The sequence below is a fragment of the Ovis canadensis genome, chromosome 20, assembly GCF_042477335.2.
Source record: "Ovis canadensis isolate MfBH-ARS-UI-01 breed Bighorn chromosome 20, ARS-UI_OviCan_v2, whole genome shotgun sequence".
NCBI classification, from domain to species: Eukaryota; Metazoa; Chordata; class Mammalia; order Artiodactyla; family Bovidae; genus Ovis; species Ovis canadensis.
In genome coordinates this window covers 39,630,374-39,658,367 of record NC_091264.1, presented here as the reverse complement: position 1 = coordinate 39,658,367, position 27,994 = coordinate 39,630,374, and the positions used below count along the sequence as shown (strand labels likewise).

Genomic DNA, 27,994 nt, shown 5'->3' with positions numbered 1-27,994 from the left:
TTGTCCCGTGCAGAGCCACAGGGCTGCCAGGCCTCTCCCCACCCTTCCACCCCCACCCCCCGCCTCCCGTTTCAGACGCAACAGAAACACCACGTCCATCTCCTTTCATTCCCAGGTTACCACGAAAATGGGGTGGTGAAAGCCGAGAACGGAGCCTCCACACGGACTAAGAAACTGAAGTCTCCTTAAGGCCAAAGTGCTGAGAACAGGAATCCTCTCGTGGGGGCCAGCAGGGAGCGCCCCCACCCGCCTTCCAGCTGCAGACGCCCCGCCTCAAACAGCACAATCCCGTCTTCACACAGGGCCTTTTCCTCTTCCTCATGTCTCAGCTGTCTCCTCTTCTTCCTCCATGAACCGTTCTCAATAAAACCAAAAATCTCCCTCTCTCCCTTCCTCAGACCGCCTCACCTCCTCACCTCTGTCCTGGGTGGGGTTTGCTAGAAGCCCAGGCTCTCTCACAGTTCCTCTTCTGTTGGCCTCCTCTTTCTTTTCCTTCGTGGCTTGTTTCTCTTTCTACTCGTTAGTGTCCCTTATCGTGCAATTTCTCCATGTCTGATTTTTTACGAGAGGAGGCTAAGCCTGCAGTGCTGGCCATCCAACACCCAGTCCCTGGGACTTGAGTCGGCCACCCCGTGCCATGGAGTCTCCGCCAGGCCGGCAGTGGCCCCTCGGTGATCTCTGTGCGGATGGGCAGCAGGAGGAGAGACCAACCCTCTTGGATCATCATCTTCTAGGTGCTGATGAACTGATGAGATGTATGATTCTGGTTCTGCACATGCCATCTTGAGCGCACCCCCTCCCCCATCCCGGGGGCCCTTTCTAGTCCTAAGTGCCAAGGCATTTGGCTTTGGGACGTGACGACGCGTTCCAGAAGGACGGTGGTGACTGAGTTGGGTCCCGTGGCTGGTCATGCATCGGCAGCCACCCCTGCTCTCTGTTGGGGCCCTGCTAGAGGAGGATGAGTCATCCCACTCTACAGCAAGAGCAAAGTGACCAGCGTGGCGGGCGCCTCCAGAGAGGTAACGTAGCAGAAACGACGGCGTCGACCTGGCCTTCTGCGGCACGTCCAGCTGCACTGCTCTTCCTGTCATTCACCAGCAACCAAACCAAACAGCAGTTAACAGACAGCCCGGCGGGGGACACGCCGGTTCTAAACCCAGCAGCCCTGCCTGTTGGGGGCTGGCCTTGCCCCTGACTTCATCTCTCTCGCTGCAGGAACACTAAGCTCCCCGGTGACCCCTGGTGCCCCAGCGAGGGTCACCTAGGCCCCTCACCAGCGAGCCTCACTTGCTGACTGTCCTATGGAGTTGTTGTCGTTGTCTGCTGCTGTTTGCTGAGCACGCCCACAGCATTTTAGACGGTATAAGCCCAGGCTGACTCAGAATCAATCTGCTGGTTAGGAGGGCAGACCTAGCCTTGTTGACGGGAGTCTTTTTGCACCTTCCCCCGACGTGTTCCTCCCCAACCCCCCCAAAGACAAGGCTTCCAGGCCTCACAGTGCCTTGTGGGGACTCCAGCAGGGAGCGAGGCTCTCAGGAGGAGCCCTGAGTGCCGTGTGGAGCTGGTGGGAGCAGGCATGGTAGTGCCATGTGAGGGGCTGCTCTTCTTCCTGACATCAGAAGTAAACCTTGAGTTATTACCCAGCACGGGGGAGATGAGTCTCTTCATCAAGGCAGCTTCCTTCTCCAGGTCACTTGCCCCAGAAAGATTTAACCTCCCAGTGCCTGGGATTTGCTTCCTGACAGCCTGGTAGTCCCTTGCCTCTCTGCTCAGGATGAGGCCCTGGAGAGGGGAAGGGGTTCTTGATTATCATTAGGAGAGGGACAATGCTTGTGAAAACGTGAATTTCTCCCATCTTCTCCTTCCCTGACACTTATCTGGGCTGCAAGGGAGAATGTTGGTGAAAGGATGGCTTGTACCAACTGAGCGGACCCAGTCTAGAATGCCCTCGGCTGTTCAAATAGTTCCCCTCCCCGCTCGCAGCTGTAGCCAAGTTTCTGCTCTTGCTTGCCCGGGGATGCTGTGTATGTAGCCCAGGTCAGCCTGCGGCCTCCTCAGCCCCTGCTGGCCTCACGCCCGGCCCAGTCCTCTCTAGGTGTCCTTGGCACTGCTCCCCGGAGGCCATCCCCCATGCTGGGGAGCCCTGCAGCCTCCTGCCTTCTCGCTGGGCCAGGGAGGAGGGAGCCGCAGCTGAGGCCCTGCCCAGAGCTGCGTCCCTTCTCGGGTACCAAGGTGATCACGGACAGAACACAGGTGTTTGGTGTGCCCTTGGTCTCCATGATACCGTGTGCCTCACGGTGGTACCACCAACCCGGGGCCGGGCCAGCTCTCCCTGCGTCCTAAATGATGGGGTCAGTTCCCCGGTGAGAATTGGGGAAATCTTCCCCGCCACGTGAAGCCCCCAAGAACATTACGGGAGGCTAGTGTCCCACCCGCCAGCTTCAGGAGTGATTTGAGGGGAGGCTGAGAGGATAACTAGGTGCCTGTCACCCCAGGCATGCCTGGCACATTCGCTTCAGAGCAGAGCCAGGCCTGTGGCAAGTTGGCTCACAGTGTGTGGCCAGGGGCCAAAAGATCTCAGCTCCACTTGGTCCTGAGAACTGTGGCTGCCTTGTCTTGGTTTGGCCAGTCTGGCTCTGTTCTTCAGTCTCAAATCCTCTGTGATGGCCCGGCCACTCGCCCCCAAGTTTGAGAGGCTGCTTAGCACCATCTGGCAGGAGCCGAGCAGACACTTACCTACCTCAGCAGCCCCGCCCCACCCCAGCAGCATTGGCTGGCATGTGTGGGGGCATCTGGTAGCATGGGAGAGGAGGCCCTGGGGTGGCAAGCCTAACCCTCTCTGGAGGCTCTGTGATGGGAAGTTGTTTTCTTGCTCCAGGTTCTGATATCTGCATATTATTCCTTGGTTATAGGTGCCCCTTCTGAAGGCAGGGCAGTTCTGGGGGACCCAGGAGCAGGCCGAGCTGGGCCTGGTCAGTCCTAGCCCTGCATGTGTCTGCAGACCTGCGTCCTTTCCCAACGAGGACCTCTCCCATTTCTGTCCCAAGCGGAGCTACCACACTTCAGAAACCAGACTAGATCCCTGCCCTGGCCACCTGCAGAGGCTGCTGTTGACTGGAAAGCCCTGGAGCTGGGCCGGGTGTTTCGGGATGCGCATGGCTGGGTTTGCTTTGGGGACCTTCTTTCTCGTCCCCTTTGACTGTTCCTCGGTGCTGAGGAGGAAGTAGGGGTAGGGTGTGCGCCCCCGTTCCGGGTTCCTTTTCAAGTCTGAAGTGGCTGCTCCTTGCAGCCTTTTGGGTTCTTTCCTGGGCTTTGGCCTCCCTGTTGGTCTGTCCTAGGCCAGGGGGCCAAGAAGGCTGGGAGGTCTGCACGTGACTCACATGCCTGCAGGGGCCCCCGTGTCCCAGTGAACAGACCCCCCTCCTGAGGGTCACGGCCTGACCCTGTGGAGTGTGGCCACAGGCTTGTGAGTCAGGACCGCCGAGTGGTCTTTATCCCTCCCCACTGCCATCCTAGCTCGCGGCCCTCTCTTCAGGAGGGCTTAGGCACGACTGCACAACTGGGCTGACAGATCACGTGGGACCTAAGTTGAGTCTCTTTCCTGGCATGGCTGGCTCAGGGAGGGGCCTTCACCAACTTCTCTGTCAGTTCTTGCGTGAGTAGTAATTCCTTTCCGAAGGCTGTGAAAGACCATGGGTCCCCCAGCCGCCTACCTTTACCAGCTCGCTCTGTTTTATGGAGGTCCCCAGGAAGCACGGGGGCGCTGGCGCTGCAAGGCCTTTCTCTGCCCTGAGCTGATCCTGTATCTTTTTGTCAGAAGTGCCTTACTTGCCGGGGTCTCCTGGCCTCCACCTGCACTGCGTGGCCAGCCCCCGGCCCCAGTACAGCTACGTGGAAAAGGGACACGGACTGTGACAGTTTCCCCTCATTCATCCTAGCCTCACCCCCGCCCGTTGTCAGGACCTGGCGGTTTCCAATTCCTCCTGGAGTCCAGGTGCTTGTGAGGGCCCCTCTGCGGGCACCTGCCCATCAGGGAAGCTCGGGGCTCCCTGGGCACCAGGCCACCATGCCTCTGGCCCATGTGCTGAACCCTGTTCATCCAGCTCCCCAACATGTAGAAGAAAAGGTATCCTTGCAGTAGCCTCTTCTCATCTGTTTCCCATTCAACCCAGAGTTTATGCAGAAGGTGTTTCCTCTTATTTCCGGTCACAAGTGTTACTCACAGCTGCCCGTCTGTCGTGGGTCCTGCTGGGCTGTGGCAGACGCCCCCTCCACGCAGTGTTACCTTGCTGAGCATCAGCTCCCCCTCGCCCGCCCCTCCCCGCCACCTCCTCACTCTTCCGGGTTGTGCAATAACTCTCCCAGCCAGTGGTCTTTCCCACAGGCCGTCTGTCCCTTGCAGTGCTCGGCCACTGGGGCAGGACGGAACCCATGGGAGGGTGGTCGTCATCCCCACAGAAGAAACGGTAGCCACGCTCCTTCTGTTGTCGTTCTCGTGACCTTGGTGGCACTCTAGTGGAACATTATAGCATCGTCTTAGAAGTCCCTGTATTTTTTAAACTGTTTAAAAACGAAAAAAAAAAAAAAAACCATCCTCATGATGGGGCATTAATAGGTTAGCATCTGGGAATAAGATCTGTGAGACACCCGAGGCATCCCCAGCACTTCGCTGAAAGCGTTCAAGAGTTTGTTTGGAGAGGAGGGAGGTTTTCCCGGGAATCAGCTGTGTGTGGACACCCCTGGTCACCCAGTTGCATCTGACCGGTGGCAAGTGCCACCGTCTCCTTGGGTACAGAGTCAAGTGTTTCTGTGACGAGACTTTACACCTCATCTTTTTCAGTTTCTCTTGTTTAATAAACATCTGAAGGATGAGCTGAGGCTGCTGGTGCCCTGAGCAACTCATAATGCAGATGTGGACGAAGTATCTCTTCACTTTTCCACTTCAGCCTGTTCATGTTATGGACCAAATTTCCAACAAGGAACTCAAGGAAAATTTGTACCTGCCGTATTTATGCTTTCATGTAAAAGGGTTTTTTTTTTTTTTTGAGGGGGCTCTTTTTACTTTCAGTGAACTTTTTTCCAAATCCTTTTCCCACTGTTTCTGTCTGATTTTAAAACAAATTACAGTTTTGTATGAATTTTTTTTAATGTACATTTTGAAACAAATGATCAAATATTTTTGAAATAACTGAATAAAAGGCATAGAATTATTAGTCTGATTGTCTCAGGTATAATTCCTTTTTACCTGGATGCTCACGTTTGCTTTTTAAAGTTGCAGTTATTTTATTTCACCTTGAAGTCAGATGGCTCTATGGGAATTGATTAGGGTGTTGCTTCAATGCATTTATAGAGTATGTTTCTTCCCCTGAAGACTGAAAAGGTTAAAATTGAGATTGTTTGAAAATAGTGATATTGCTGGCAACTTTTTGTAAGAACTTGCACCAACTGTAATCTTAAATTTGTATTCTCAAGTGTGCTTTTATATGAAGAATGAGTTTGCCTCCATTTCAACCTCATTTCTAATGTTTTTCACTGTTAGTAATTTCTTGCATATCTTTTGAGATAGTTTATTGTGGTCATGTGAGTAAGGGAGCTGGAATTAAGGACAGAGAACAAGTCAGTTATTTTGAGTGGTGGGTAGCAGAACGGCTCTTTCACTTGTGCCTGTAACAGGAGGTGTAAATGTGGACAGGAGTGTGCCGACGTGGGGTGGGGGTGGTGAGGCAGCTCCAGGAGGCGGCGCACTGTGCCCGATGCCTGCGTGCAGCTCCCCGTCATCCATGGGTGTGTTCTGAGACCCTCGGTGGGTCCCTGAAACCCCAGACAGGACTGGGCCCTGTACACACTGTGTTTTCCTATACCTACCTACCTACAGTGAAGTCTATAAATTAGGCACAGAGATGAACAGTTACAAACATACACCATAATGAAAGCTATGTGAGTGCGGTCTCTACAGATTTTGTCTTAACTGTGCTGACTCCTCCTCCTCATGACGTGAGCTGCCTGGCTGTGTGGTGGGGTGACGTGAGCACCCATGATGCACACATGATGCAGCCTTGGGCTACCGCTGACCTGACCACATGTCCGGAGGAAGCGCACCTGCTTGGGGCGATCCTGGGTCTCAACGCTTATGGCTGGGGATCCCGGGTGGGACAGAGCGGGATGGTGCAAGAGTCAGCACAGTACTCAGAATGGCACGCAATTTAAAACTTACAAAGCAGCTCTGGAACTTCCCATCTAATATTTTCAGACCATGGCTTGCTGTGGTAATTGTAAAGTGAAGGTGTGGATAAGGGAGGACGACTGTGTTATGGCGTCACCTGGCTAAAAGACGATGGGGCTGAGTCTGTAGAAGCCACCAGATGTCAGTGTCGGTGCTGAATAGATGCTGCCCGAGTGCTGGTACTAGCGGTGGGCAAGGGACACAGCTGGCACAGTCAGGTGGCCTGTTGCCCATCTCCAGAGCGAGCTTAGGAGATGGGTGCAGTTGGCTGAGGGACACACACGGGCTGTGAGGACCAAGCAGGAACCGTGCACCTGAGGCAAAGGCGCAGGAGAGCCAGGGGCTCAGATGGATGGGCTGGGTGACCTGAGCGGTCGGACTTTCTGAGCTGCCTCGCTCACCTGTGCTCAGTGTTTTGGGGGAGGCGGTTGGCTGCACAGTCGGGTCCAACTCCTTGCGACCCCATGAACTACAGCATGCCAGGCCTCCCTGTCCATCACCAACTCCCGGAGTTTACCCAAACTCATGTCCATCGAGTCGGTGATACCATCCAGCCATCTCATCCTCTGTCGTCCCCTTCTCCTCCTGCCCCCAATCCCTCCCAGCATCAGAGTCTTTTCCAATGAGTCAACTCTTCACGTGAGGTGGCCAAAGTATTGGAGGTTCAGCTTCAGCATCAGTCCTTCCAAAGAACACCCAGGGCTGATCTCCTTCAGAATGGACTGGTTGGATCTCCTTGCAGTCCAAGGGACTCTCAAGAGTCTTCTCCAACACCACAGTTCAAAAGCATCAATTCTTCAGCACTCAGCTTTCTTCACAGTCCAACTCTCACATCCATACATGACCACTGGAAAAACTATAGCCTTGACTAGATGGACCTTTGTCGGCAAAGTAATGACTCTGCTTTTGAATATGCTATCTAGGTTGGTCATAACTTTCCTTCCAAGGAGTGAGCGTCTTTTAATTTCATGGCTGCAGTCACCATCTGCAGTGATTTTGGAGCCCCAAAAAATAAAGTCTGCCACTCTTTCCACTGTTTCCCCATCTATTTCCCATGAAGTGATGGGACCAGATGCCATGATCTTTGTTTTCTGAATGTTGAGCTTTAAGCCAACTTTTTCACTCTCCTCTTTCACTTTCATCAAGAGGCTTTTTAGTTCCTCTTTCTGCCATAAGGGTGGTGTCATTGATATATCTGAGGTCATTGATATTTCTCCCGGCCATCATCGATTCCAGCTTGTGCTTCTTCCAGCCCAGCGTTTCTCATGATGTACTCTGCATAGAAGTTAAATAAGCAGGGTGACAATATACAGCCTTGACGCACTCCTTTTCCTATTTGGAACCAGTTTGTTGTTCCATGTCCAGTTCTAACTGTTGCTTCCTGCCTGACCTGCATACAGGTTTCTCAAGAGGCAGGTCACGTGGTCTGGTATTCCCATCTCTTTCAGAATTTTCCACAGTGTATTGTGATCCACACAGTCAAAGGCTTTGGCATAGTCAATAAAGCAGAAAGAGATGTTTTTCTGGAACTCTCTTGCTTTTTCCATGATCCAGCAGATGTTGGCAATTTGATCTCTGGTTCCTCTGCCTTTTCTAAAACCAGCTTGAACACCTGGAAGTTCACGGTTCATGTATTGCTGAAGCCTGGCTTAGAGAATTTTGAGCATTACTAGCATGTGAGATGAGTGCAACTGTGCGGTAGTTTGAGCATTCTTTGGCATTGCCTTTCTTTGGGATTGGTTTGCTTGCTTGCTTGTTTTTGGAGGGAATGGTGGTGGTGAGATTTAGGGACAGTGAACACTAAGCTTGTGGTTTGAACAGAGCACTCGAATTAATTTCTCATAGGAACAGGCTCGTGGTCCTACACCAGCAGGATATTCACTCATCCAAGTGACCCTTGATCTCCTGGAAATCTAGATACATCTTCTCAGATACCTCTGAAGCCTACAGGTAACAGGCTTGACTAGATGGTCTTTTCAGGCCCCTGGGAGTACAGATGGAGTACTGGTGGGGAGGAATTCAAGATGGTGCTTATAAAGGTGAAGCTGGTGGCTGACTTCAGCTGAGGAGTAGCCCTGCTTCTGGACTTTGGAAAGTTCATCAGAGCCTGGTTGATAACCAGGAGCTGTTATTCTAATCTGTTCTGCTTATCTTGAGGCCAGGCTCTCTAATTTTTTTTTTTTTAAGCTACAGCCAACATCAAGAAATACATTATACATCATGACTCATGAAACAAACATTTCATGAAACAATATGAATTAGTGTACCACCCTGTGATAGTTCCTGTTCCTTTCAGTTCAGTTCAGTTCAGTTCAGTCGCTCACTCGTGTCCGACTCTTTGTGACCCCATGAATTGCAGCACGCCAGGCCTCCCTGTCCATCACCAACTCCCGGAGTTCACTCAGACTCACGTCCATCGAGTCGGTGATGCCATCCAGCCATCTCATCCTCTATCATCCCCTTCTCCTCCTGCCCCCAATCCCTCCCAGCATCAGAGTCTTTTCCAGTGAGGTGGCCTCTTCACATGAGGTGGCCAAAGTACTGGAGTTTCAGCTTTAGCATCATTCCTTCCAAAGAACACCCAGGGCTGATCTCCTTCAGAATGGACTGGTTGGATCTCCTTGCAGTCCAAAGGATTCTCAAGAGTCTTCTCCAGCTTTTTTTTTTTTCCGGTAAGCGGCCTGAGGTGACTCCTAAAAATGGTGCGCTATTCACTTGACCCAGAAAACCCCACAAAATCATGCAAATCAAGAGGTTCAAATCTTCGTGTACACTTTAAGAACACTCGTGAAACCGCCCAGGCCATAAAGGGTATGCATATCCGAAAAGCCACCAAGTATCTGAAGGACGTCACGTTAAAGAAGCAGTGTGTGCCGTTCCGCCGCTACAACGGTGGAGTTGGCAGGTGTGCACAGGCCAAACAGTGGGGCTGGACTCAGGGTCGATGGCCCAAAAAGAGTGCTGAATTTTTACTACACATGCTCAAAAATGCAGAGAGTAATGCTGAACTTAAGAGCTTAGATGTAGATTCTCTGGTCATTGAGCACATCCAAGTGAACAAAGCCCCCAAGATGCGACGCAGGACTTACAGAGCTCACGGTCGGATCAACCCCTACATGAGCTCTCCCTGCCACATTGAGATGATCCTTACTGAAAAAGAACAGATTGTTCCTAAACCAGAAGAGGAGGTTGCACAGAAGAAAAAGATATCCCAGAAGAAACTGAAGAAACAAAAACTTATGGCCCGGGAATAAATGCCGCAAAAAATAAATGCAAATAAAAGTTTAAAAAAAAAAAAAAAGAGTCTTCTCCAGCACCACAGTTCAAAAGCATCAGTTCTTCAGCACTCAGCTTTCTTCAGGTTGGTGCAAAAGTAATTGCGGTTTGGCATGGTTGAACTTTGTCATTTGATGTCGGAATACATTCTTAAATGTAGTTATGTTATACATCATTTTAATCCACATTTCTTGCTTTGTTGCTTTTTTTTTTTTGCTAATGACTTATTACTTGCTGTTTATTTTATATTTATTTGATGTGTTTGAGCCTGGTGGGCTGCCGTCTATGGGGTCGCACAGAGTCGGACACAACTGAAGCGACTTAGCAGCAGCAGCAGCAGAGCCTTGTTGCAATGATTTAAAATTCATGGTCTAAAACATTTGTAACTGCATTTGGTGCAGTTACATTTGCACCAACTTAATATCTAATTTTTTAAAATGCAGGTCTACTAAGGGGCCTAGAACTGCAGTTGAAAAACGGTGTATACTTCTCTACCCGGCTAGGGGGAGGGGTGGTCTGGCAGCAATACCACACCCCACATGATGTCTCTCTGAGCAAATTCTATCCGTCCTGCTCCTAATCATTCTACTCCTGCATTAATCAGGGTTCTTTCTCCAGAGAAATAGAACCAATAGGCTCTATATATAGAGAGAAAGGGACTGATTATAAGGAACTGGTTCTTGTAACTGTGGAGCATAACAAGCTCTAGTATCTGTAGTCAGCAGTCTGGAGACTTGTTGAGAACTAAGTCTGAAGGCCAGCAGCCTTGAGACCAAGGAAGAGCAGATGTCTCAGTCTGAGCCCCAAAGCAGGGGAAAGCTGATGTCACGGCAGGCTGGAGGAGTCCTCTCTTATCAGGGTAGGGTCAGCCTTTTTGTTCTCTTCAAGCCTTTAGTGAGGGGTGAGGGGCTCCCATCCTGGAGGGGGCCGTGTGCTTTCCTCCATCCACCAACTCGGATGGTAACCTCATCCAGAAACAGCCTCACAGACACACCCAGAAATGTCCAGGCACCCATATTTAGTCAAGCTGACACACAGAATTAACCATCACAATACCCCTGTCCCCTTCCCTAAATAAGATACCACCCTTAGCTCCTACAAGATCCAATTTAATTTAGACTTCAGTGGTAGTGAAATATAAGAACCAAAATAGAAATGGAATTTCAAGAAGGCTGTAAATGCCTCTATGAGGAGTACAGGTAGACGGAGGCTCAAAGTCAACATACTGTGCTGCGTTCTGTTCTCAGCAGGTCAGCTGGAGAAAGCACGGACGAAGTTATAGTAGTCAATCTTGTCTTCTCCATGAGAGCACATTCTGATGAGCTGCAGGTGAGAGACAGGAGGCTGCTTTCAGCTCCGCAGCAGAGCCTCTTTAGTGACCGCCCCCCACACTGTGTAACAGCTCAACTGTTTATACCCTCAACTGATCGGAAATGATCTTGGGCGCCTTTCCCAATCTTAATGCTTCATGAAAAGAAAGCTCAGATGGTGTAAATGGCCTGCCCAAGGTTTCAGGTCTAACATAAGAATACTTGTCATTTTCAAAGCATTTTTGTTCTTATATTCAGTTACAAGGCTATCCATCAGGGCTGCTGTTATCATAGCCTAAAAGAAAAATATAGTTATGTCACTGCTAACACCAGATGTCCTGAAACTCATCTATGAGTGGCAGTAAGTGCACTGACCCACTGTGGTTAAAAGATGTGTGCAGACCCATCCCTACCCCACCCCCTGATGCAGCTCCCATGTCAGGTCACAGGCGACACAAATGACGTAAAAATCAAAGGCTGGACATGCTACTGGTCTGAGGCTTGGGAAGCCAGATGGGCATTTTGCCCGCGTGAGACTGCTGAAGGCCAGCAGTCTCGAGACCAAGGAAGGGCCGACGTCTCAGTTTGAGTCCAAAAGCAGGGAAAAGCTGATGTTATCCTTCCACCTGCCTCCTCACTCCTTGCTAAGGTTCCTGTCTGACAAATTCTTGTCCCTAAGCTAGTCACACCAATCCCAAACAAAAGCTTTCCCTAAATGACTCTTAACTTCCCAGCATCCCACTATGCTAAAGTGTCATTAAGAAGGACTTCAGAACCACAATACTCTGCATCAGTGAGAATGTCTCATAATATCAGCCACTGTCATTGGCAACTGAGGGAGAAAGCCTGTCCTAACTTCTAGTCCTGATAGACATCCTGAACTTGGTCAAAGGGATTTATGAAGAGAAAGAGGCATGAAATGCCCTCTCAGCTCCCTCATGGAAGCTCTAAGAGGAGAATGTCCAGCTGGCCATGGACCTGGGTCAGTGGTCACACCTTCTCCCATGCCGGCCCTACCAACGGACAAGCGTAGGCGTCACCTGTGAAGGTGTCAGAGGCTCCCATCATCCTGCTCAGTCCAGCTTTTCCATCTGCCCTTGGTGACCACCCTCCTTCAGCACCCACATGGCTCATTGGCCGCTCTGCTGTCTGAACGCTGCCCCCTTAAAGAGATGCCCTACAACAGCATTAGGAATGACCTACCAATGCTAAGAGTCAAGGACAAATGCCATAATCAGGACTGAATGGGAGATCTGATTTGAGCACCCCAAAGCTTCCCCAGTTAAAATACACATGCAGCTGCCTTTGGGAGTGAGTGAGCAGTGCCCAGCCTCCGCAATTAGCCCGGAAAAGTAACTCCTGCTCACCTCCTTAATCAAGGAGTCATCAACTGGGAGTTGGAAAGAGCCACAAATTTTAAAGAACGTCTCCCTGTCCACGTATCCTGAAGCTTCCTTGTCATAGATCTGAAAGGCCTCACGGATGTTGTCGCTGCACGGGCGATCTTTCAGTTGCTTCTGGATCGTGTCTATCAGGGCCTCCATGTCCTGCACACCCGGTTCCTCTTCCACTCGCTGGCTGTGGAGATAGGAAAGAAATGGCTGGACATGGTGTTCATTTTCCAATGGTCTTATCTCGGTGACCAAAGTTCTCTCATGGTGAAGCTCTCATTAGAGCTGGGGAAGCCTCTAATGACACAGGTTTGATGCTGAGCTGATCAGTAACTGTTCATGTCTGTAGCTCAGCCTCCCTCGCTACCATCTGTCAAATACTGGCACCACAAAAAGCCGGACCTACCACCACTGCAGGCCACCTCCAAGCCAGGCGTCTGTGGGAGTCACATGACTGTCATCTGTGCTGCATCACCTAGAGATGAATGTTCTTAGAAACAGATGCCTAAAAGTAGTGTGATGAAGAAATCAAAGTAAAAGAGAAATAAAATATCTAGAAACAAACAAAAATGGATATACATTTGACCCTTGAACAGAAGCAGGGTTTAGGGCATCAGCCCTCCACACAGTCAAAAATCTAAGTATAACTTATAGTCAGCCCTCCAAATGTGTGGTGGTTCTGTATCCACAGTTTCAACCCATTGAGGATTGTGTAGTAGTGCAATACATATTCACTGAAAAAAAAAAATCTGCATATAAGTACACTCACACAGTTCCAACCTGTGTGGTTCACTGGTCCCCTGTACCACATACCAAAGTTTATGGGATACAACAAAAGCAGTTCTAAGAGGGAAGTTTACAGCAATAAAGAAAAAGAAGGAGTTCCTGGGCAGTCCAGTGGTTAGGACTCGGTGCTTTCACTGCTGTGGCCCAAGTTCAGTCCCTGAGGAAGGAACTAAGATCCCATGAGCCATGCAGTGCAGCCCAAAGGAAGAACAAAGAACGATCTCAAACAACCTAAGTTTATACCTCAAGGAACTAGAAAAATAAAAGCAAAAGCCCAAAGTTAGCAGAAGAAAGAGCAGAGCAGAAAGAAAGGAAAGATCCTGGAAAAAATGATAGATAAGACTTAAATGAAACTAAGACTTAAAAAAAAAAGATAAAACTGACAAACTTCTTAATTTGACAAATTTTTTTAAAAAAAGACTCAAAATCAGAAATGAGGGGAGACATTACAACTAATACCACAGAAATGCAAAGGATCAGAAGAGACTACTATGAACAATCTACTTGTCAACAGGTTGGATAACCTGGAAGAAATGGATGAGTTCCTAGAAACAAGCCTGAATCACAAAGAAATAGAAAATCTAAACAGACCAATGATATGAAGATTAATCAGGAATCAAAAATCTCCCAACAAATTCCCAGGACAAGATGGTTTCATGGTGAACTGTACCAAACATTTAAGGAAGAATACCAATCCATTTCAAACTCCTCAAAAAAAAAAAAAAATTAAGAAGAGGAAACACTCCCAAATTCATACAAGGCCAGCATACTTTGACATCAAATCCAAAAACTAACACTGCAAGAAAAGAAAATTACAGACCAATAACCCTTGGTGAACACAAATGCAAAAGTCCTCAACAAAAATACCAGCAAACAATTCAACAGCACATTTAAAAGATTGTACATCACCATCAAGTGGGATTTACTCTGACTAGGCAAGTATGGTTCAACATATAGAAATCAATACACACTGAGAATGAAGGATAAAAATCATATGATCATCTTAATACATACAGAAAAAGCATTTGACAAAACTCAACATCCTTTCATGATGAAAATTCAAATAAATTAGGTAGAGAAGGAATGTACCTCAACGTTATAATGGCCACACATGAGAAGCCCCCAGCTAATAACATACCCTGTAGTGAACAAGACGATGATGCCCATTCTATAAGATCAGGAACCAGACAAAGGTGCACACTCTTGCCACTTCTACTCAACAAAGACCTGTGTGCCCACTCGGTTGTGGCCAACTCTTTGTGACCCTTCAGACTGTAGGCCACCAGGCTCTTCTCTTCATGGAGTTTTTTGGGCAAGGATACTGGAGTAGGTTGCCATTTCCTCCTCCAGGGGATCTTCCTGACCCAGGGACTGAACCAGAGTCTTTTGTGTCTCCTGCCTTGCAGGCAGATTCTTTACCGCTGAGCCATTGAGAAAGCCCTACAGAGACTTAGCCAGAGAAATTAGGCAAGAAAAAGCAATGAAAGGTACCCAAAGAGAAAAGGAAGAAGTACAACTGTTTCAGTCTGCAGATGACAGGATCTTATATACAGTCTTTCAGTTCAGTTCAGTTCAGTTCAGTCGCGTCCAACTCTTTGTGACCCCATAAACTGCAGCACGCCAGGCCTTCCTGTTCATCACCAACTCCCAGAATTTACTCAGACTCATGTCCATTGAGTCGGTGATGCCATCCAACCATCTCATCCTCTGTTGTCCCCTTCTCCTCCCACTTTCAATCTTGCCCAGCATCAGGGTCTTCTCAAATGAGTCAGTTTTTAGAAACAGGTAGCCAAAGTATTGGAGTTTTAGCTTCAGCATCAGTCCTTCCATTGAACACCCAGGACTGATCTCCTGTAGGATGGACTGGTTGGATCTCCTTATATTCCAATGGACTCTCAACAGTCTTCTCCAACACCACAGTTCAAAAGCATCGATTCTTTGGCGTTCAGCTTTCTTTACAGTCCAACTCTCACATCCATACATGACCACTGGGAAAACCATAGCCTTGACTAGATGGACCTTTGTTGACAAAGAAATGTCTCTGCTTCTTAATATGCTATCTAGGTTGGTCATAACTTTCCTTCCAAGGAGTAAGCGTCTTTTAATTTCATGGCTGCAATCACCATCTGCAGTGATTTTGGGGGCCAAAAAAATAAAGTCTGTCACTGTTTCCACTGTTTCCCCATCTATTTGCCATGAAGTGATGGGACCAGATGTCATGATCTTAGTTTTCTGATTGTTGAGCTTTAAGCCAACTTTTTCACTCCCCTCTTTCATCAAGGTGCTCTTTAGTTCTTCACTTTCTGCCTTAAGAGTGGTGTCATCTGCATATCTGAGGTTATTGATACGTCTCCCAGCAATCTTGATTGCAGCTTGTGTTTCATCCAGCCCAGCATTTCTCATGATGTACTCTGCATGTAAGTTAAATAAGCAGGGTGAAAATATACAGTCTTGATGTACTCCTTTCCCTATTTGGAACCAGTCTGTTGTTCCATCAGCAAACACAAGATCTGGAGCTGACTATGGCTCAGATCATGAGCTCCTTATTGCAAAATTCAGACTCAAATTGAAGAAAGCAAGGAAAACCAGTAGGCCATTTAGGTATGGCCTAAATCAGATCTCTTAAGATTATACAGTGGAGGTGATGAATAGATTCAAGGAATTAGATATAGTAGACAGAGTGCCTAAAGAACTATGGATGGAGGTTCATTACACTATACAGGAGGTGGTGACCAAAACCATCCCTAAGAAAAAGAAACGCAAGAAGGTAAAGTGGTTGTCTGAGGAGGCTTTACAAATATCTGAGAAAAGAAGAGAAGCAAAAGCAAAGGAGAAAGGGAAAGATACACCCAATTGAATGCAGAGTTCCAGAGAATAGCAAAGGGAGATAAGAGAGCCTTCTTAAGTGAACAATGCAAAGTAGAGGAAAACAATAAAATGGGAAAGACTAAGAAAATTAGAGCTACTAAGGGAACATTTCATGCAAAGATGGGCACAATAAAGCAGAGAAACGGTATGGACTTAACAGAAGCAGGAGAGATTAAGAAGAGGTGGCAAGAATACACAGAAGTACTGTACAAAAAAGGTCTTAATGACCCGGATAACCACAATAGTATGATCACTCAACTAGAGCCAGATATCCTGGAGTGTGAAGTCAAGTGGGCTGTAGAAAGCATTACTACGAACAAAGCTAGTGGAGGTGATGGAATTCCAGCTAAGCTATTTCAAATCCTAAAAGATAATGTGGTTAAAGTGCTGCACTCAATATGCCAGCAAATGTGGAAAACTCAGCAGTGGCCACAGGACTGGAAAAGGTCAGTTTTCATTCCAATCCCAAAGAAAGGGAATGGCAAAGAATGCTCAAATTACTGCACAACTGTACTCATGCAACTTTCACATGCCAGCAAAATTATGCTCAAAATCCTTCGAGCTAGGCTTCAGCAGCACATGAACCACGGATTTCCAGATGTTCAAGCTGGATTTAGAAAAGGCAAAGAAACCAGAGATCAAATTGCCAACATCCGCTGGGTCATAGAAAAAGCAAGGGAACTCAAAAAAAAAAAAAAAACAACATTCACTTCTGCTTCATTGACCACAGCCTCTGTGTGGATCACAACAAACCAGAAAATTCTTAAAAGAGATGGGAATACCAGACCAACTTACCTGCCTCCTGAGAAACCTGTATGCAGGTCAAGAAGCAACAGATAGAACCAGACAGAGAACAAAAGACTGGTTCAAAATTGGGTGAGGAGTACCTCAAGGCTGAATATTGTCACCTTGCTTATTTAGCCTTCTATGCAGACTACATAGTCTGCAAAATGCTGGGGTGGATGAAGCACAAGCTGGAATCAAGATTGCTGAGAGAAATATCAACAACCTCAGATGTGCAGATGATACCACCCTAATGGCAGAAAGTGAAGAGGAACTAAAGAGCCTCTTGATGAAGGTAAAAGAGGAGAGTGAAAAAGGTGGCTTAAAGCTCAACATTAAAAAAACTAAGGTCATGGCATCCAGTCCATTACTTCATGGCACATAGATGGGGAAAAAGTGAAAACAAAGACAGATTTTATTTTCTTGGGCTCCAAAATCACTGGAGATAGTGACTGCAGCCACGACATTAAAAGACACTTGCTCCTTGGAAGAAAAGCTATGACAAACCTAGACAGTGTATTAAAAAGCAGAGACATTGCTTTGCCAACAATGGTCCATATGGTCAAAGCTATGGTTTTTCCAGAAGTCATGTATGCATGTGAGAGTTGGGCCATAAAGAAGGCTGAACACTGAAGAACTGAGGCTTTTGAACTGTGGTGCTGGAGAAGACTCCTAAGAGTCCCTTGGACTGCAAGGATAACAAACCAGTCAATTCTAAAGGAAATGAACCCTGAATATTCATCAGAAAGACTGATGCTGAAGCTCCAATACTTTGGCCCCAATACAAAGAGCTGACTCTTTGTAAAAGACCCTGATGTTGGCAAAGACTGAGGGCAAGAGAAGGGGTTGACAGAGGATAGGATGGTTGGATGGCATCACTGACTTAACAGACATAAGTTTGAACAAACTCAGGGAGATAGTGAAGGACAGGGAAGTCTGGTGTGCTGCAGTTCATGGGGTCACAAAGAGTTGGACATCACTTAGGAACAAAACAACATGAAATGCAGTAACAATTAACTACTGAAAGAAAAATTAAAACAGTCTCATTTATAATAGCATTTAAAAATATTTTAGAATAAATGTAACCAAGGTGAAAGATCTATACACTGAAAACTATAAGACATTGATGAAAGAAACTGAAGACAACAAACAGATGGAAAGTATTTCATGCTCCTGAATTAGAGTAATTAACACTGTTAACATGCTTATAGTCCCATCACTTCATGGGAAATAGATGGGGAAACAGTGGAAACAGTGTCAGACTTCATTTTTGGGGGCTCCAAAAATCACTGCAGATGGTGACTGCAGCCATGAAATTAAAAGACGCTTACTCCTTGGAAGGAAAGTTATGACCAACCTAGATAGCATATTCAAAAGCAGAGACATTATTTTGCCAACAAAGGTCCGTCTAGTCAAGGCTATGGTTTCTCCAGTAGTCATGTATGGATGCAAGAGTTGCACTGTGAAGAAGGCTGAGTGCCGAAGAATTGATGCTTTTAACTGCGGCGTTGGAGAAGATTCTTGAGAGTCCCTTGGACTGCAAGGAGATCCAACCAGTCCATTCTAGAGGGGATCAGTCCTGGGTGTTCTTTGGAAGGAATGATGCTAAAGCTGAAACTGCAATACTTTGGCCACCTCATGCGAAGAGTTGACTCATTGGAAAAGACCCTGATGCTGGGAGGGATTGGGGGCAGGAGGAGAAAGGGACGACAGAGGATGAGGTGGCTGGATGGCATCACTGACTCAATGGACGTGAGTTTGAGTGAACTCCGGGAGTTGGTGATGGACAGGGAGGCCTGGCGTGCTGCAGTTCATGGGGTCGCAAAGAGTCGGACATGACTGAGCAACTGAAGTGAACATGCTTATACTACCCAAAGCCATCTACAGATTCAATGTAATCCCCACTAAAATTCCAGTGGCATTTTTCACAGAAATAGAAAACAAAATGCTAAAACTTGTATGTAGCTACAAAAAACTCCAAACAGTCAAAACTTAGAAAGAACAACAAAGCAGGAGGCATGGCACTTCCTGATTTCCAACTGTATTGTAAAGCTATAGTAATCAAATCAGTATGGAACTGGCATTAAAAACAGACACATATACCAATGGAATAGAACAGAGAGCCCAGAAATAAGGGTCCCAAGAATACATAATGGAGAAAGGACAGTCTTCAATAAATGTTGCTGGGGAAAATGGATATCCACTATTCTATATAATTAGAATGAAGCTGGATCCTTATACAATTCAAAAAGTACTGGAGACCTAAACATAAGACTTGAAAACTGTAAAGCTCCTAGAAGAAAACACAGGAAGAAGGTCCTTGACTTTGTTCTTGGCAATGATTTTTCGGATATGACACCAAAAGCACTGGCAACAAAAACAAACAAGTGGGACTACATAAAAGTCAAAAGGTTCTGCACAGAAAAGGAAATGACCGACATACAAAAGAATCAACAGGATGGGAGAAAACACTTGCAAACTCTATCTATTCGGGCTACTATAACAAAATACTAGAGACTGGATCACTTACAAACAACAGAAATGTATTTATCATAGTTCTGGAGGTTAGAAGTCCAAGATCCTGGTGCCACAGATCACATATGGTGGCTAGTGCTGACTCTCTTCTGGGTCACAGCTCTCTCACTGTGTCCTTCCTTCCTTGTGGAAGGGGGCTAGTGAGTTTTTAAGGCCTTTTTTATATAGCCACTAATAACCTCCCAAAGGCCCTACCTCTTAATAGCATCACATCAGGTATCAGCATGAATTTTGGAGGGACACAAACATTCAAACCACAGCACAAACCATAGATGTGATAAGGGGTTAAGATCTAAAATATATAAGGAATTCACATGTGTCAACAGCAAAGAAAAAAATACTTTAAAAATGAGCAGAACTGAATAGCTATTTTTGTAGGACACACAAATGGCAATAGGTACATGGAAAGATGTTCAATGTCACTAATTATCAGGGAAATGGAAATCAAACCACAAGGAGATACCTCACAGCTGTTAGGATAGCTATTATCAAAAAGACAAGAGAGAACAAGTTGGTGAGGATGTGAAAGGGAACCCCTTTACACTCCCACCAACAGCGGTGGGAACTGGCACAGCCACTATGGAAAATAAAAGCTGGAAAATATTTTACACTATGGAAAACAGTGTGAAGGCTCCTTAAACAGTTAAAAACAGAATGACCATACGATCCAGCAATCCCACTTCTGGGTTTATCTCAATGAAGGATACAACATTAGTATCTCTACTAAAGAGACACACGTGCTCCCCTGTTTTCTGCAGCGTTATTCACAACAGCTAAGATACGGAAACAACCAAAGTGTCCCCTGACAGATGAATGGATTTAAAACAGAAGTCTTGCCGTTTGTGACAACATAAATGAGCTGTGACCATAGTTAGCAGTACTGTATACTTGAAATTTGCTTAGGGAGTAGATTTTAAGCATCCCCACCAGTCACACGCAAGAATAAATGGTAACTATGTGAGATGACTGCACTCCCTGGACTGCAAGGAGATGAAACCAGTCAGTCCTAAAGGAAATCAACCCTGAATATTCACTGGAAGGGCTGATGCTCAAGCTGAAGCTCCAATACTTTGGCCACCTGATGCGACAAACCAAGACAGCATATTAAAAAGCAGAGACATTACTTTGCCAACAAAGGTCCAACTAGTCAAAGCTATGCTTTTTCCAGTGGTCATGTATGGATGTGAGAGTTGGACAGTAAAGAAAGCTGAGTGCTGAGGAATTGATGCTTTTGAACTGTAGTGTTGGAGAAGACTCTTGAGAGTCCCTTGGACTGCAAGGAGATCAAACCAGTCAACTGTAAAGAAATTCAGTCCTGAATATTCATTGGAAGGACTGATGCTGAAGCTGAAGCTCTAATACTCTGGCCACTTGATGCGAAAAACTGACTCACTGGAAAAGACCCTGATGCTGGGAAAGACTCAGAGCAAGAGAAGAGGGCGACAGAGGATGAGATGGTTGGATGGCATCACTGACTCAATGGACGTGAGTTTGAGCAAGCTCAGGGAGATAGTGAAGGACAGGGAAGCCTGGCGTGCTGCAGTTCATGGGGTTGCAAAGAGTCACACACGACTGAGTGACTGAATGGAAGCTCTGGCAGATGGTGAAGGGCAGGGAAGCCTGGCGTGTGCAGTCCATGGGGTCACAAAGAGTTGGACACGACTGAGTGATTGAACAACAAACAATGTGAGATGATGAATGTGTTAACTAACTAGGTTGTGGTAATCACATCACAATGTACATGTACATCAAATGATTACATTGTACACTTCACACAGTTTTGTCAATAACACTTCAATACAACGGGCAGAGGAAAACTAGTGTGATGAATTTGGAGTCAAGTACCAGCATGACTGGTATGATAACTCGTGACCTGGTAACTTGATGTGATGGATTAAGGATGAGAATGGCAGTGGGCAGATGAGTCAGAAGGCACTGTGGTAAAAATCAGTTTACCTATCTGTAGATCAAAAGGCTGAGCACTAGACCAGGGGGGCTGGCCCAAAGGCCAAAGCCAGTGGGCAGCCTGTGTTTCTAAATAGAGTTTCAGTGAAATCCAGTCACACCTATTCATTTACATACTGTATACGGCTGCTTTCACCCCACAAAGGCAGAGCTGAGTAGTTTACAACAGAGATGCTGGTATGGCTTACAAACCTAAATTATTTACTCCTCTTTCCAAAAGCGTCTGCCAACCTCTGCCCTAGACAATGAGCTCCTGTTCTCTCATCTGGCTGCCTTGAGTGTTTATTAAGGTCCGGCACGTGGTGCAAGCTCCAATATCACTGAACTAATGAATAAATGACAAGAGACTGTTACATCTGAAAACAATCAGTGACCTCAAGAAACAACTTATGGAGAGTACTTGGATACTAATGCAGTCAGAGAGGAGGCAGTGACAGACGCAAAAGAATTTACTTAGGAGAAATGGGAGCTACTTAGCTATGACAAGAAGGTAAAGAGCTCAGAAAAGAAACATTCCAAGGCAAAGAGTAGGAAAATGGAAGCCACTCACACTGGATCTACTTGAGACCAGCTGCAGAGTGAATATGGACGGCTTCCCTGGTGGCTCAGTGGTAAAGAATCCACCTGCCAGTGCAGGGACCTAAGCCTGAATAGAATTTCAGATGAAGTAAATACTCCAATCACGTGGGCACTGTTTTAATTTTATGGCTCAGAGAAAGAAGATGGCTAACTCCAAATTTCATCATCCAGTAGCCAATGCCTCTTGCCTGGGAAATCCCATGGACGGAGGAGCCTGGTAGGCTACAGTCCATGGGGTCTCGAAGAGTCAGACATGACTGAGCGACTTCACTTTCACTTTTCACTTTCATGCACTGGAGAAGGAAATGGCAACCCACTCTAGGATTTTTCCTGGAGAATCCCAGCGACAGGAGCCTGGTGGGCTGCCATCTATGGGGTCACACAGAGTCGGACACGACTGACGTGACTTAGCAGCAGCAGCAGCAGCCAACCCTGGACATAAAAAGTTCTTGGGCATGACAAATAGAAACCTTTTTCATTATTCTTAGCAACGATCAAATACAGGGTTTGCGTTTCCTTAGAGTGGGGATTCTTTACCAGATGGGTGGAGTTAGGAGCCAAAAGAAGTACGGCTATAAGACACGAAGGGCGAGACCCCTGGGTTCATAGCACCTTTGAGCATTTTCTCTCATTTAGCCCTGACTCATCACAAGAGAAGAGAACGGAAGTGAGGGTCAGAACGAGGATAGCCATGGATCTATTAACCCAGAACTTGAATTTATTTCTATTCGTATCTTACTCTAAGTGACCTGATACTATCTTTTCCTCATTACTAAATAAAGGGGGAGAAAATAGCCCACCTGTAGTATGCCAAAGCAAGAAGCTTTCCAGTGTTCCTGGTATTTGCAGAGAAATGGGGAAATTACAGAAAAAAGCTTTTGAGAAGTACTCGAGTTAAATGTGTACCATGAATCCAAACCTGGCCCTTCCTGGTGCCCAGCCACCAAACTATGGCCCTCATGCCATCTGCCTCCCACTCTCCGAGACGGCGGCCATGTTTCCCCAGCCAAAGAGACTTATTTTCCTTCATATTTTTCACATCTCTAGAATCAGGATGCATTTTAAAATTGATGGTGAGTCTCAAATATAACTGACAGTCTTTCTTTCTTAGTAGCAGGTAAAATGATGGTATGTATTTATTTTCACTTTATTTTTATATTCATTTTATTTATTTGTAGAGTCAACAGAACATTTCCCAACTTCTCCTCCCGGAATCTCCAACATCTCCACATCTGCATTCTTCCTACTGCACTGCTATAGCGAAAACAGCAGCACAATGAGAAGGACCCCTCACCCACGGGTGGACCCCTCCACCAACCCGCCAGCACCTGCACCCACACACCCTGCCTTCCTGCCTGGCACACACATTATGGTTTCAGAGAGCAATCCAGGGACCCTGGGAGCTTCTCGAGACCCTCGTGGAAGTCTGTGAGGTAAGAGCTGCTCTCTGACCTCTGAATGTGAACATTCCTAAATGTGAACATTGGTGAACCACTGCCCGAGATGAATGACCAATGCTTCCATCTAAAGCCAGTTCCTCCCTCTGTGTCCTAAACACCCCACTGTCTCTCACAGACACCAGAAACGTCCCCTCTCTCACAGATTTATCAATGTTTCCTTCCCTACAGAATTATTCCCATTTACATACAAACTTGCTGCTCTTTATTCTTATAAACAAGAAAAGCCTTCTCTCGACTCCACTTCCTCTGCCTGCTACTCCCCATCTCCCTATTCCCCTTTGCACCAACTTCCTCAAGTTCCTCTCCTCCATCTCTTAAGCCCACTCCCCTATTCCAGTGGAAGTCCTCACTGAGGTCGCCAGACCCCCTCAGTTCAGTTCAGTCGCTCAGTTGTGTCCAACTCTTTGCGACCCCATGAATCGCAGCACGCCAGGTCTCCCTGTCCATCACCAACTCCCGGAGTTTACCCAAACTCATGTCCATTGAGTTGGTGATGCCATCCAGCCATCTCATCCTCTGTTGTCCCCTTCTCCTCCTGCCCCCAAAACCTCCCAGCATCAGAGTCTTTTCCAATGAGTCAACTCTTCGCATGAGGTGGCCAAAGTACTGGAGTTTCAGCTTTAGCATCATTCCTTCCAAAGAACACCCAGGACTGATCTCCTTTAGAATGGACTGGTTGGATCTCCTTGCAGTCCAAGGGTCTCTCAAGAGTCTTCTCCAGCACCACAGTTCAAAAGCATCAATTCTTCAGCGCTCAGCTTTCTTCACAGTCCAACTCTCACATCCATACATGACCACTGGAAAAACCATAGCCTTGACTAGACGGACCTTTGTTGGCAAAGTAATGTCTCTGCTTTTGAACATGCTATCTAGGTTGGTCATAACTTTCCTTCCAAGGAGTAAGTGTCTTTTAATTTCATGGCTGCAGTCACCATCTGCAGTGATTTTAGAGCCCCCCCAAATTAAAGTCTGACATTGTTTCCACTGTTTCCCCATCTATTTGCCATGAAGTGATGGGATTAGATGCCATGGTCTTCGTTTTCTGAATGTTGAGCTTTAAGCCAACTTTTTCACTCTCCTCTTTCACTTTCATCAAGAGGCTTTTTAGTTCCTCTTCACTTTCTGCCATAAGGGTGGTGTCATCTGCATATCTGAGGTGACTGATATTTCTCCTGGCAATCTTGATTCCAGCTTGTGCTTCTTCCAGTACCCCCTACTTGTTGCTAAATCCTCACCTGAGACAGCGAATCACTGTTTTCATTGATGTGCAGACAATTACGACTTCGCACGGCTCAGATATGCATGAATTTCAGTTACCACAGCTTACTGGTTAAATAACCCAGTCCTTCAACAACATGGTTCGACTTTCAGTTACCACAGTTCATTAACTGTGAATTACTGCCTAAAGTGAAAACTCACTGTCAGATTTCTAGCCCACAAGTCACTGTATAAATAGCAGATGTGTGTTACAATCAATGACAAGCATATCTTCTCTTCAAAATCTGTCAGTAACTAGTAACCAGGCATGTGTTTTTGAAGCCACACACAGATAGTAAAGTCTGTAGCTGCATTGCTTCCTTTTCTCTAAAGGATAAACTCAAGTGACAGTTTGCAAAAATGGACAATGAAAGAGAGAACTCTGGCCAGTAAAGATGAGAGTGCAGCATAAAATCAAAAGTGACAGAGCTAGAAAGGAGAATTCAGGTCAAACACAGGGGAGTTAGAGAAGAACTAGCTCACTGTGGGAATGTGGACACCGCTGCCGTTCGAGAAACTCGATGTGCAGCCAGAGGACCCCAGCAAAGGCCAGCTCACTGATGCAAAAAGGAGGAAATGATCGGGACAAAAAGAGTCATGATATCCCAGATGCCAGCAAGACATGCAGTGGAAGTCACTCAGTCGTGTCCGACTCTCTGTGACCCCATGGACTGCAGCCTGCCAGGCTTCTCTGTCCATGGAATTCTCCAGGGAAGAACACTGGAGTGGGATGCTATTTCCTCCTCCAGGAGATCTTCCCAACCCAGGGATAGAACCCAGGTCTCCCACGTGCAGGCGGGTTCTTTACCATCTGAGCCACCTAGGAAGCTCAAAAACTTCACATAAAAGGACTCTGAGATATTTCCCTGTCATTAAAGGAACTCTGGGATGTATTCACAACATAAAAGCGAAAATAAAAAAACATCGGAAGTTGATTCAAACTTGGAAAGGAATCTGATGATCTGCGGAGGCACAGAAAAGATACTCGTTCTGAATCACAGATTGTGTGACAAGAAGGCAAGCACTATTCCAACTACTCTTAATTGTTTTTTACAAAGAAATGAAACATTTTTAATCCTTAGCGTTGGCAATGTCTTAAAATTACAGGGGACTAAATAAAAATCAATTTCCCTATTTTTTAATCTCCCTATACATTTGTAACCATCAGAGTTTCTCATGTTTTGACAAAAAGGTTTTGAAGCTGCAGAACAAGAGTGAATTTTCCCATTGGTGCAAAGATTGTCTGTGTGGTCACATTTATAATCCCACTATAAACTTCTGGGCAAAAGGGGACGCCTGGACCCTCCACCTGGATTCCAGGACACCACACCTGCCTAGCTTTCTTCCTGCCTCACTAGCTGTTCTCTGGTTTCTCTTCCAACTCTTACTGCTGGAGGACTCCAGAGTGCAATCCTTGGAGCTATTTTTTCTTCTCTGTCTATAACGGCTACCTTAGAGATTTCACCCAGTCTCGTGGCTTAAAATATCATTTATATGCCCACAACTCCCACAGCCTAGGCCTCTCACCTGAACTCTAGGTTTATATGTCCAACCGCCTGTTTGATCACTCTACTTGAATATCTAAAGGTATCTTAAACCCCAGTATGTCCAACACTGAAACATCCCCACCACCCCACTGCCTCCAAAAAACCCTCCTCTACCTACAATATACGTCTCCATCCCAGCTGGTGGCAACTCCTCCTTTCCAGATGCTCAGGTCAGAAACATTCATCATCCTTACCTCCTCCTCCTCTCATCTCTGCTATAGCCACTGTCTTAATCATTGTTTTTAGTCACTAAGTCATGTCTGACTCTTTAAGACCCAAAATAGACTGCAGCCCACCAGGCTCCTCTGTCCATGAGATTTTCCAGGCATTAATACTGGAGTGGGTTGCCTTTTCCTTCTCCAGGGGATCTTTCCAACCCAGGAACTGAACTGGTGTCTCCTGCATTGGCAGGCAGATGCTTTACCACTGAGGCACCAAGGAAACCCAAGTTACTACATTAGACTCAGGTAACCTGTGTAAACCACCTGCCAAGCAGGAAACATGGGTTCTATCTCTGGGTCAGGAAGATCCCCTGGAGAAGGAAATGGCAACCCATTTCCTGGAATACTGGAATTCTTTCCTGGGAAATCCCATAGACAGAGGAGCCTGGCAGGCTATAGTTCATGGGGACACAAAAGAGTAGGACACGACTTAGTAACTAAACAACCACCACCCGTGTATAAGAATTTCCATTGGTGAGGGAAACCTGAAAAGCTAAAATGTGATTACCCATTCATTTTGTTAAGAACTCTTTGCTGAATATCTCATTGTGCCAAAGCCAAAATGGATCTCAGATGGTCAGACATACCCATCCAATTCTGGTGCGGGAGCCTCTTGCTTTTGAATGCGGTTCTGAATCGACAGGAGTGCTTCTGGTGAATACTGGGCAGCGTTGCTCTCCATGTATTTCAAAACGTAGTCGTCTGTATCAAGGATGACGAACCGGTGGCCAAACACTGGGGAGAAGGTAGAAATACATTAGCCTGGTTATGTTTTTATCAGGCAACCAAGAGTAAAAATTCACAGACATGTATTTATGACCTAGACTAATAAACCTTAAATATCTCTCCAAACTAATATGCACTAGTTTGCTCAGTGCTTAGGGAGCTCCGAGTCTCCATCTACAGCCAACAAATGCAACCAATTTACAGTTTAATTGATAAAGGAGGATATTAAGACATTGAACCACATGTACTTCTGGACTGCAGACTAATGCCTTATACAAGTGTTCACTCAGTTAAATCCCCAATAAAGCCAGTAGGAAAGCCTGAACTCTGCTGAGACCTACCGTCAATCACAGCACCAATGAAGAAGTCACTGGGGCCATAGTATACAGGGTTTTCCACCGAGGAATCTGGTTTGATAACTTTAGTTTTGCCGAGATACTTGCCCCCAATGATACCAGAATTGCGAACAGGAGGCTCAAAGATACTGATCATGTCAGTGGCCAGAAAATAAGACAAGACAAACTGGCGGTCTTTGTCTTCTGGGATGGGGGATTCCTGGAAAGGTGAAGAAAAGAGGACATTATGAAGATACACGATCTATGCAGATGCCGCCAACTAAAATACCTACAGGGACTAGGCTACAATATAAGCCTAACATATGGAATATAACATGAATGAACAGTATAGGGGGACTCTGGAGGCCTGGACAGGGTACATTTCACCTAAGGGAAGCTCCCCCAACTCACACCAGTTGACTGTTGCCTGTGGGAATGAACGCAGGCCCAATGTTAGTAGATCTTCCAATTTTTCATGAGAAGATAGAAATATGGATTACTATATTAAATCCCTGACTTTAACATGTTGACTTCAACTCTTTAAAAGCACCAGGCAGGCCAGAGATAACATATGGGCTATATTCTACCCAAAGGTGGCTAGTCTGAAACCTCTCAGCTGACATTATGTTCAGCTTCAAGGACACTAAAGTAACTATGCAAAGTCTATGCCTTTACACAAATCCATTTCTATACATAATTTTAAAAAGAAAATTTTAAAGGAGAGGAAAATTT

The 27,994-nt window shown here is 46.3% G+C and overlaps 3 protein-coding genes across 13 annotated transcripts in view; 2 read left to right on the top strand and 1 right to left on the bottom strand.

Moving 5' to 3' along the window:
* Nucleotides 1-5,213, top strand: part of TRAM2 (translocation associated membrane protein 2) — a 69,135-nt gene extending 63,922 nt beyond the window's left edge. For all 10 annotated transcript variants that reach the window (XM_069562819.1, XM_069562826.1, XM_069562825.1 and 7 more), the window contains exon 11: nucleotides 116-5,213. In XM_069562819.1, coding sequence (XP_069418920.1) covers nucleotides 116-189 — 74 coding nt within the window. In that variant the 3' untranslated portion in view covers nucleotides 190-5,213. The remainder of the gene's footprint in view (nucleotides 1-115) is intronic.
* A 3,673-nt stretch (nucleotides 5,214-8,886) lies between these two features.
* Nucleotides 8,887-9,494, top strand: LOC138425222 (large ribosomal subunit protein uL22-like). The gene has a single exon (XM_069562818.1). The coding sequence runs from the start codon at nucleotides 8,923-8,925 to the stop codon at nucleotides 9,475-9,477; it is 555 nt and encodes a 184-aa protein (XP_069418919.1). The 5' UTR covers nucleotides 8,887-8,922; the 3' UTR covers nucleotides 9,478-9,494.
* A 1,098-nt stretch (nucleotides 9,495-10,592) lies between these two features.
* Nucleotides 10,593-27,994, bottom strand: part of EFHC1 (EF-hand domain containing 1) — a 42,665-nt gene continuing 25,263 nt past the window's right edge. For both annotated transcript variants that reach the window (XM_069562816.1, XM_069562817.1), the window contains 4 exons: nucleotides 27,269-27,482; nucleotides 26,789-26,936; nucleotides 12,177-12,387; nucleotides 10,593-10,822 (listed from right to left, as the gene is read on the bottom strand). In XM_069562816.1, coding sequence (XP_069418917.1) covers nucleotides 10,751-10,822; nucleotides 12,177-12,387; nucleotides 26,789-26,936; nucleotides 27,269-27,482 — 645 coding nt within the window. In that variant the 3' untranslated portion in view covers nucleotides 10,593-10,750. The remainder of the gene's footprint in view (nucleotides 10,823-12,176; nucleotides 12,388-26,788; nucleotides 26,937-27,268; nucleotides 27,483-27,994) is intronic.

Coding starts and splice junctions, on each gene's coding strand:
- LOC138425222 (XM_069562818.1), top strand. CDS start 8,923: ATGGTGCGCTATTCACTTGACCCAGAAAACCCCACAAAATCATGCAAA.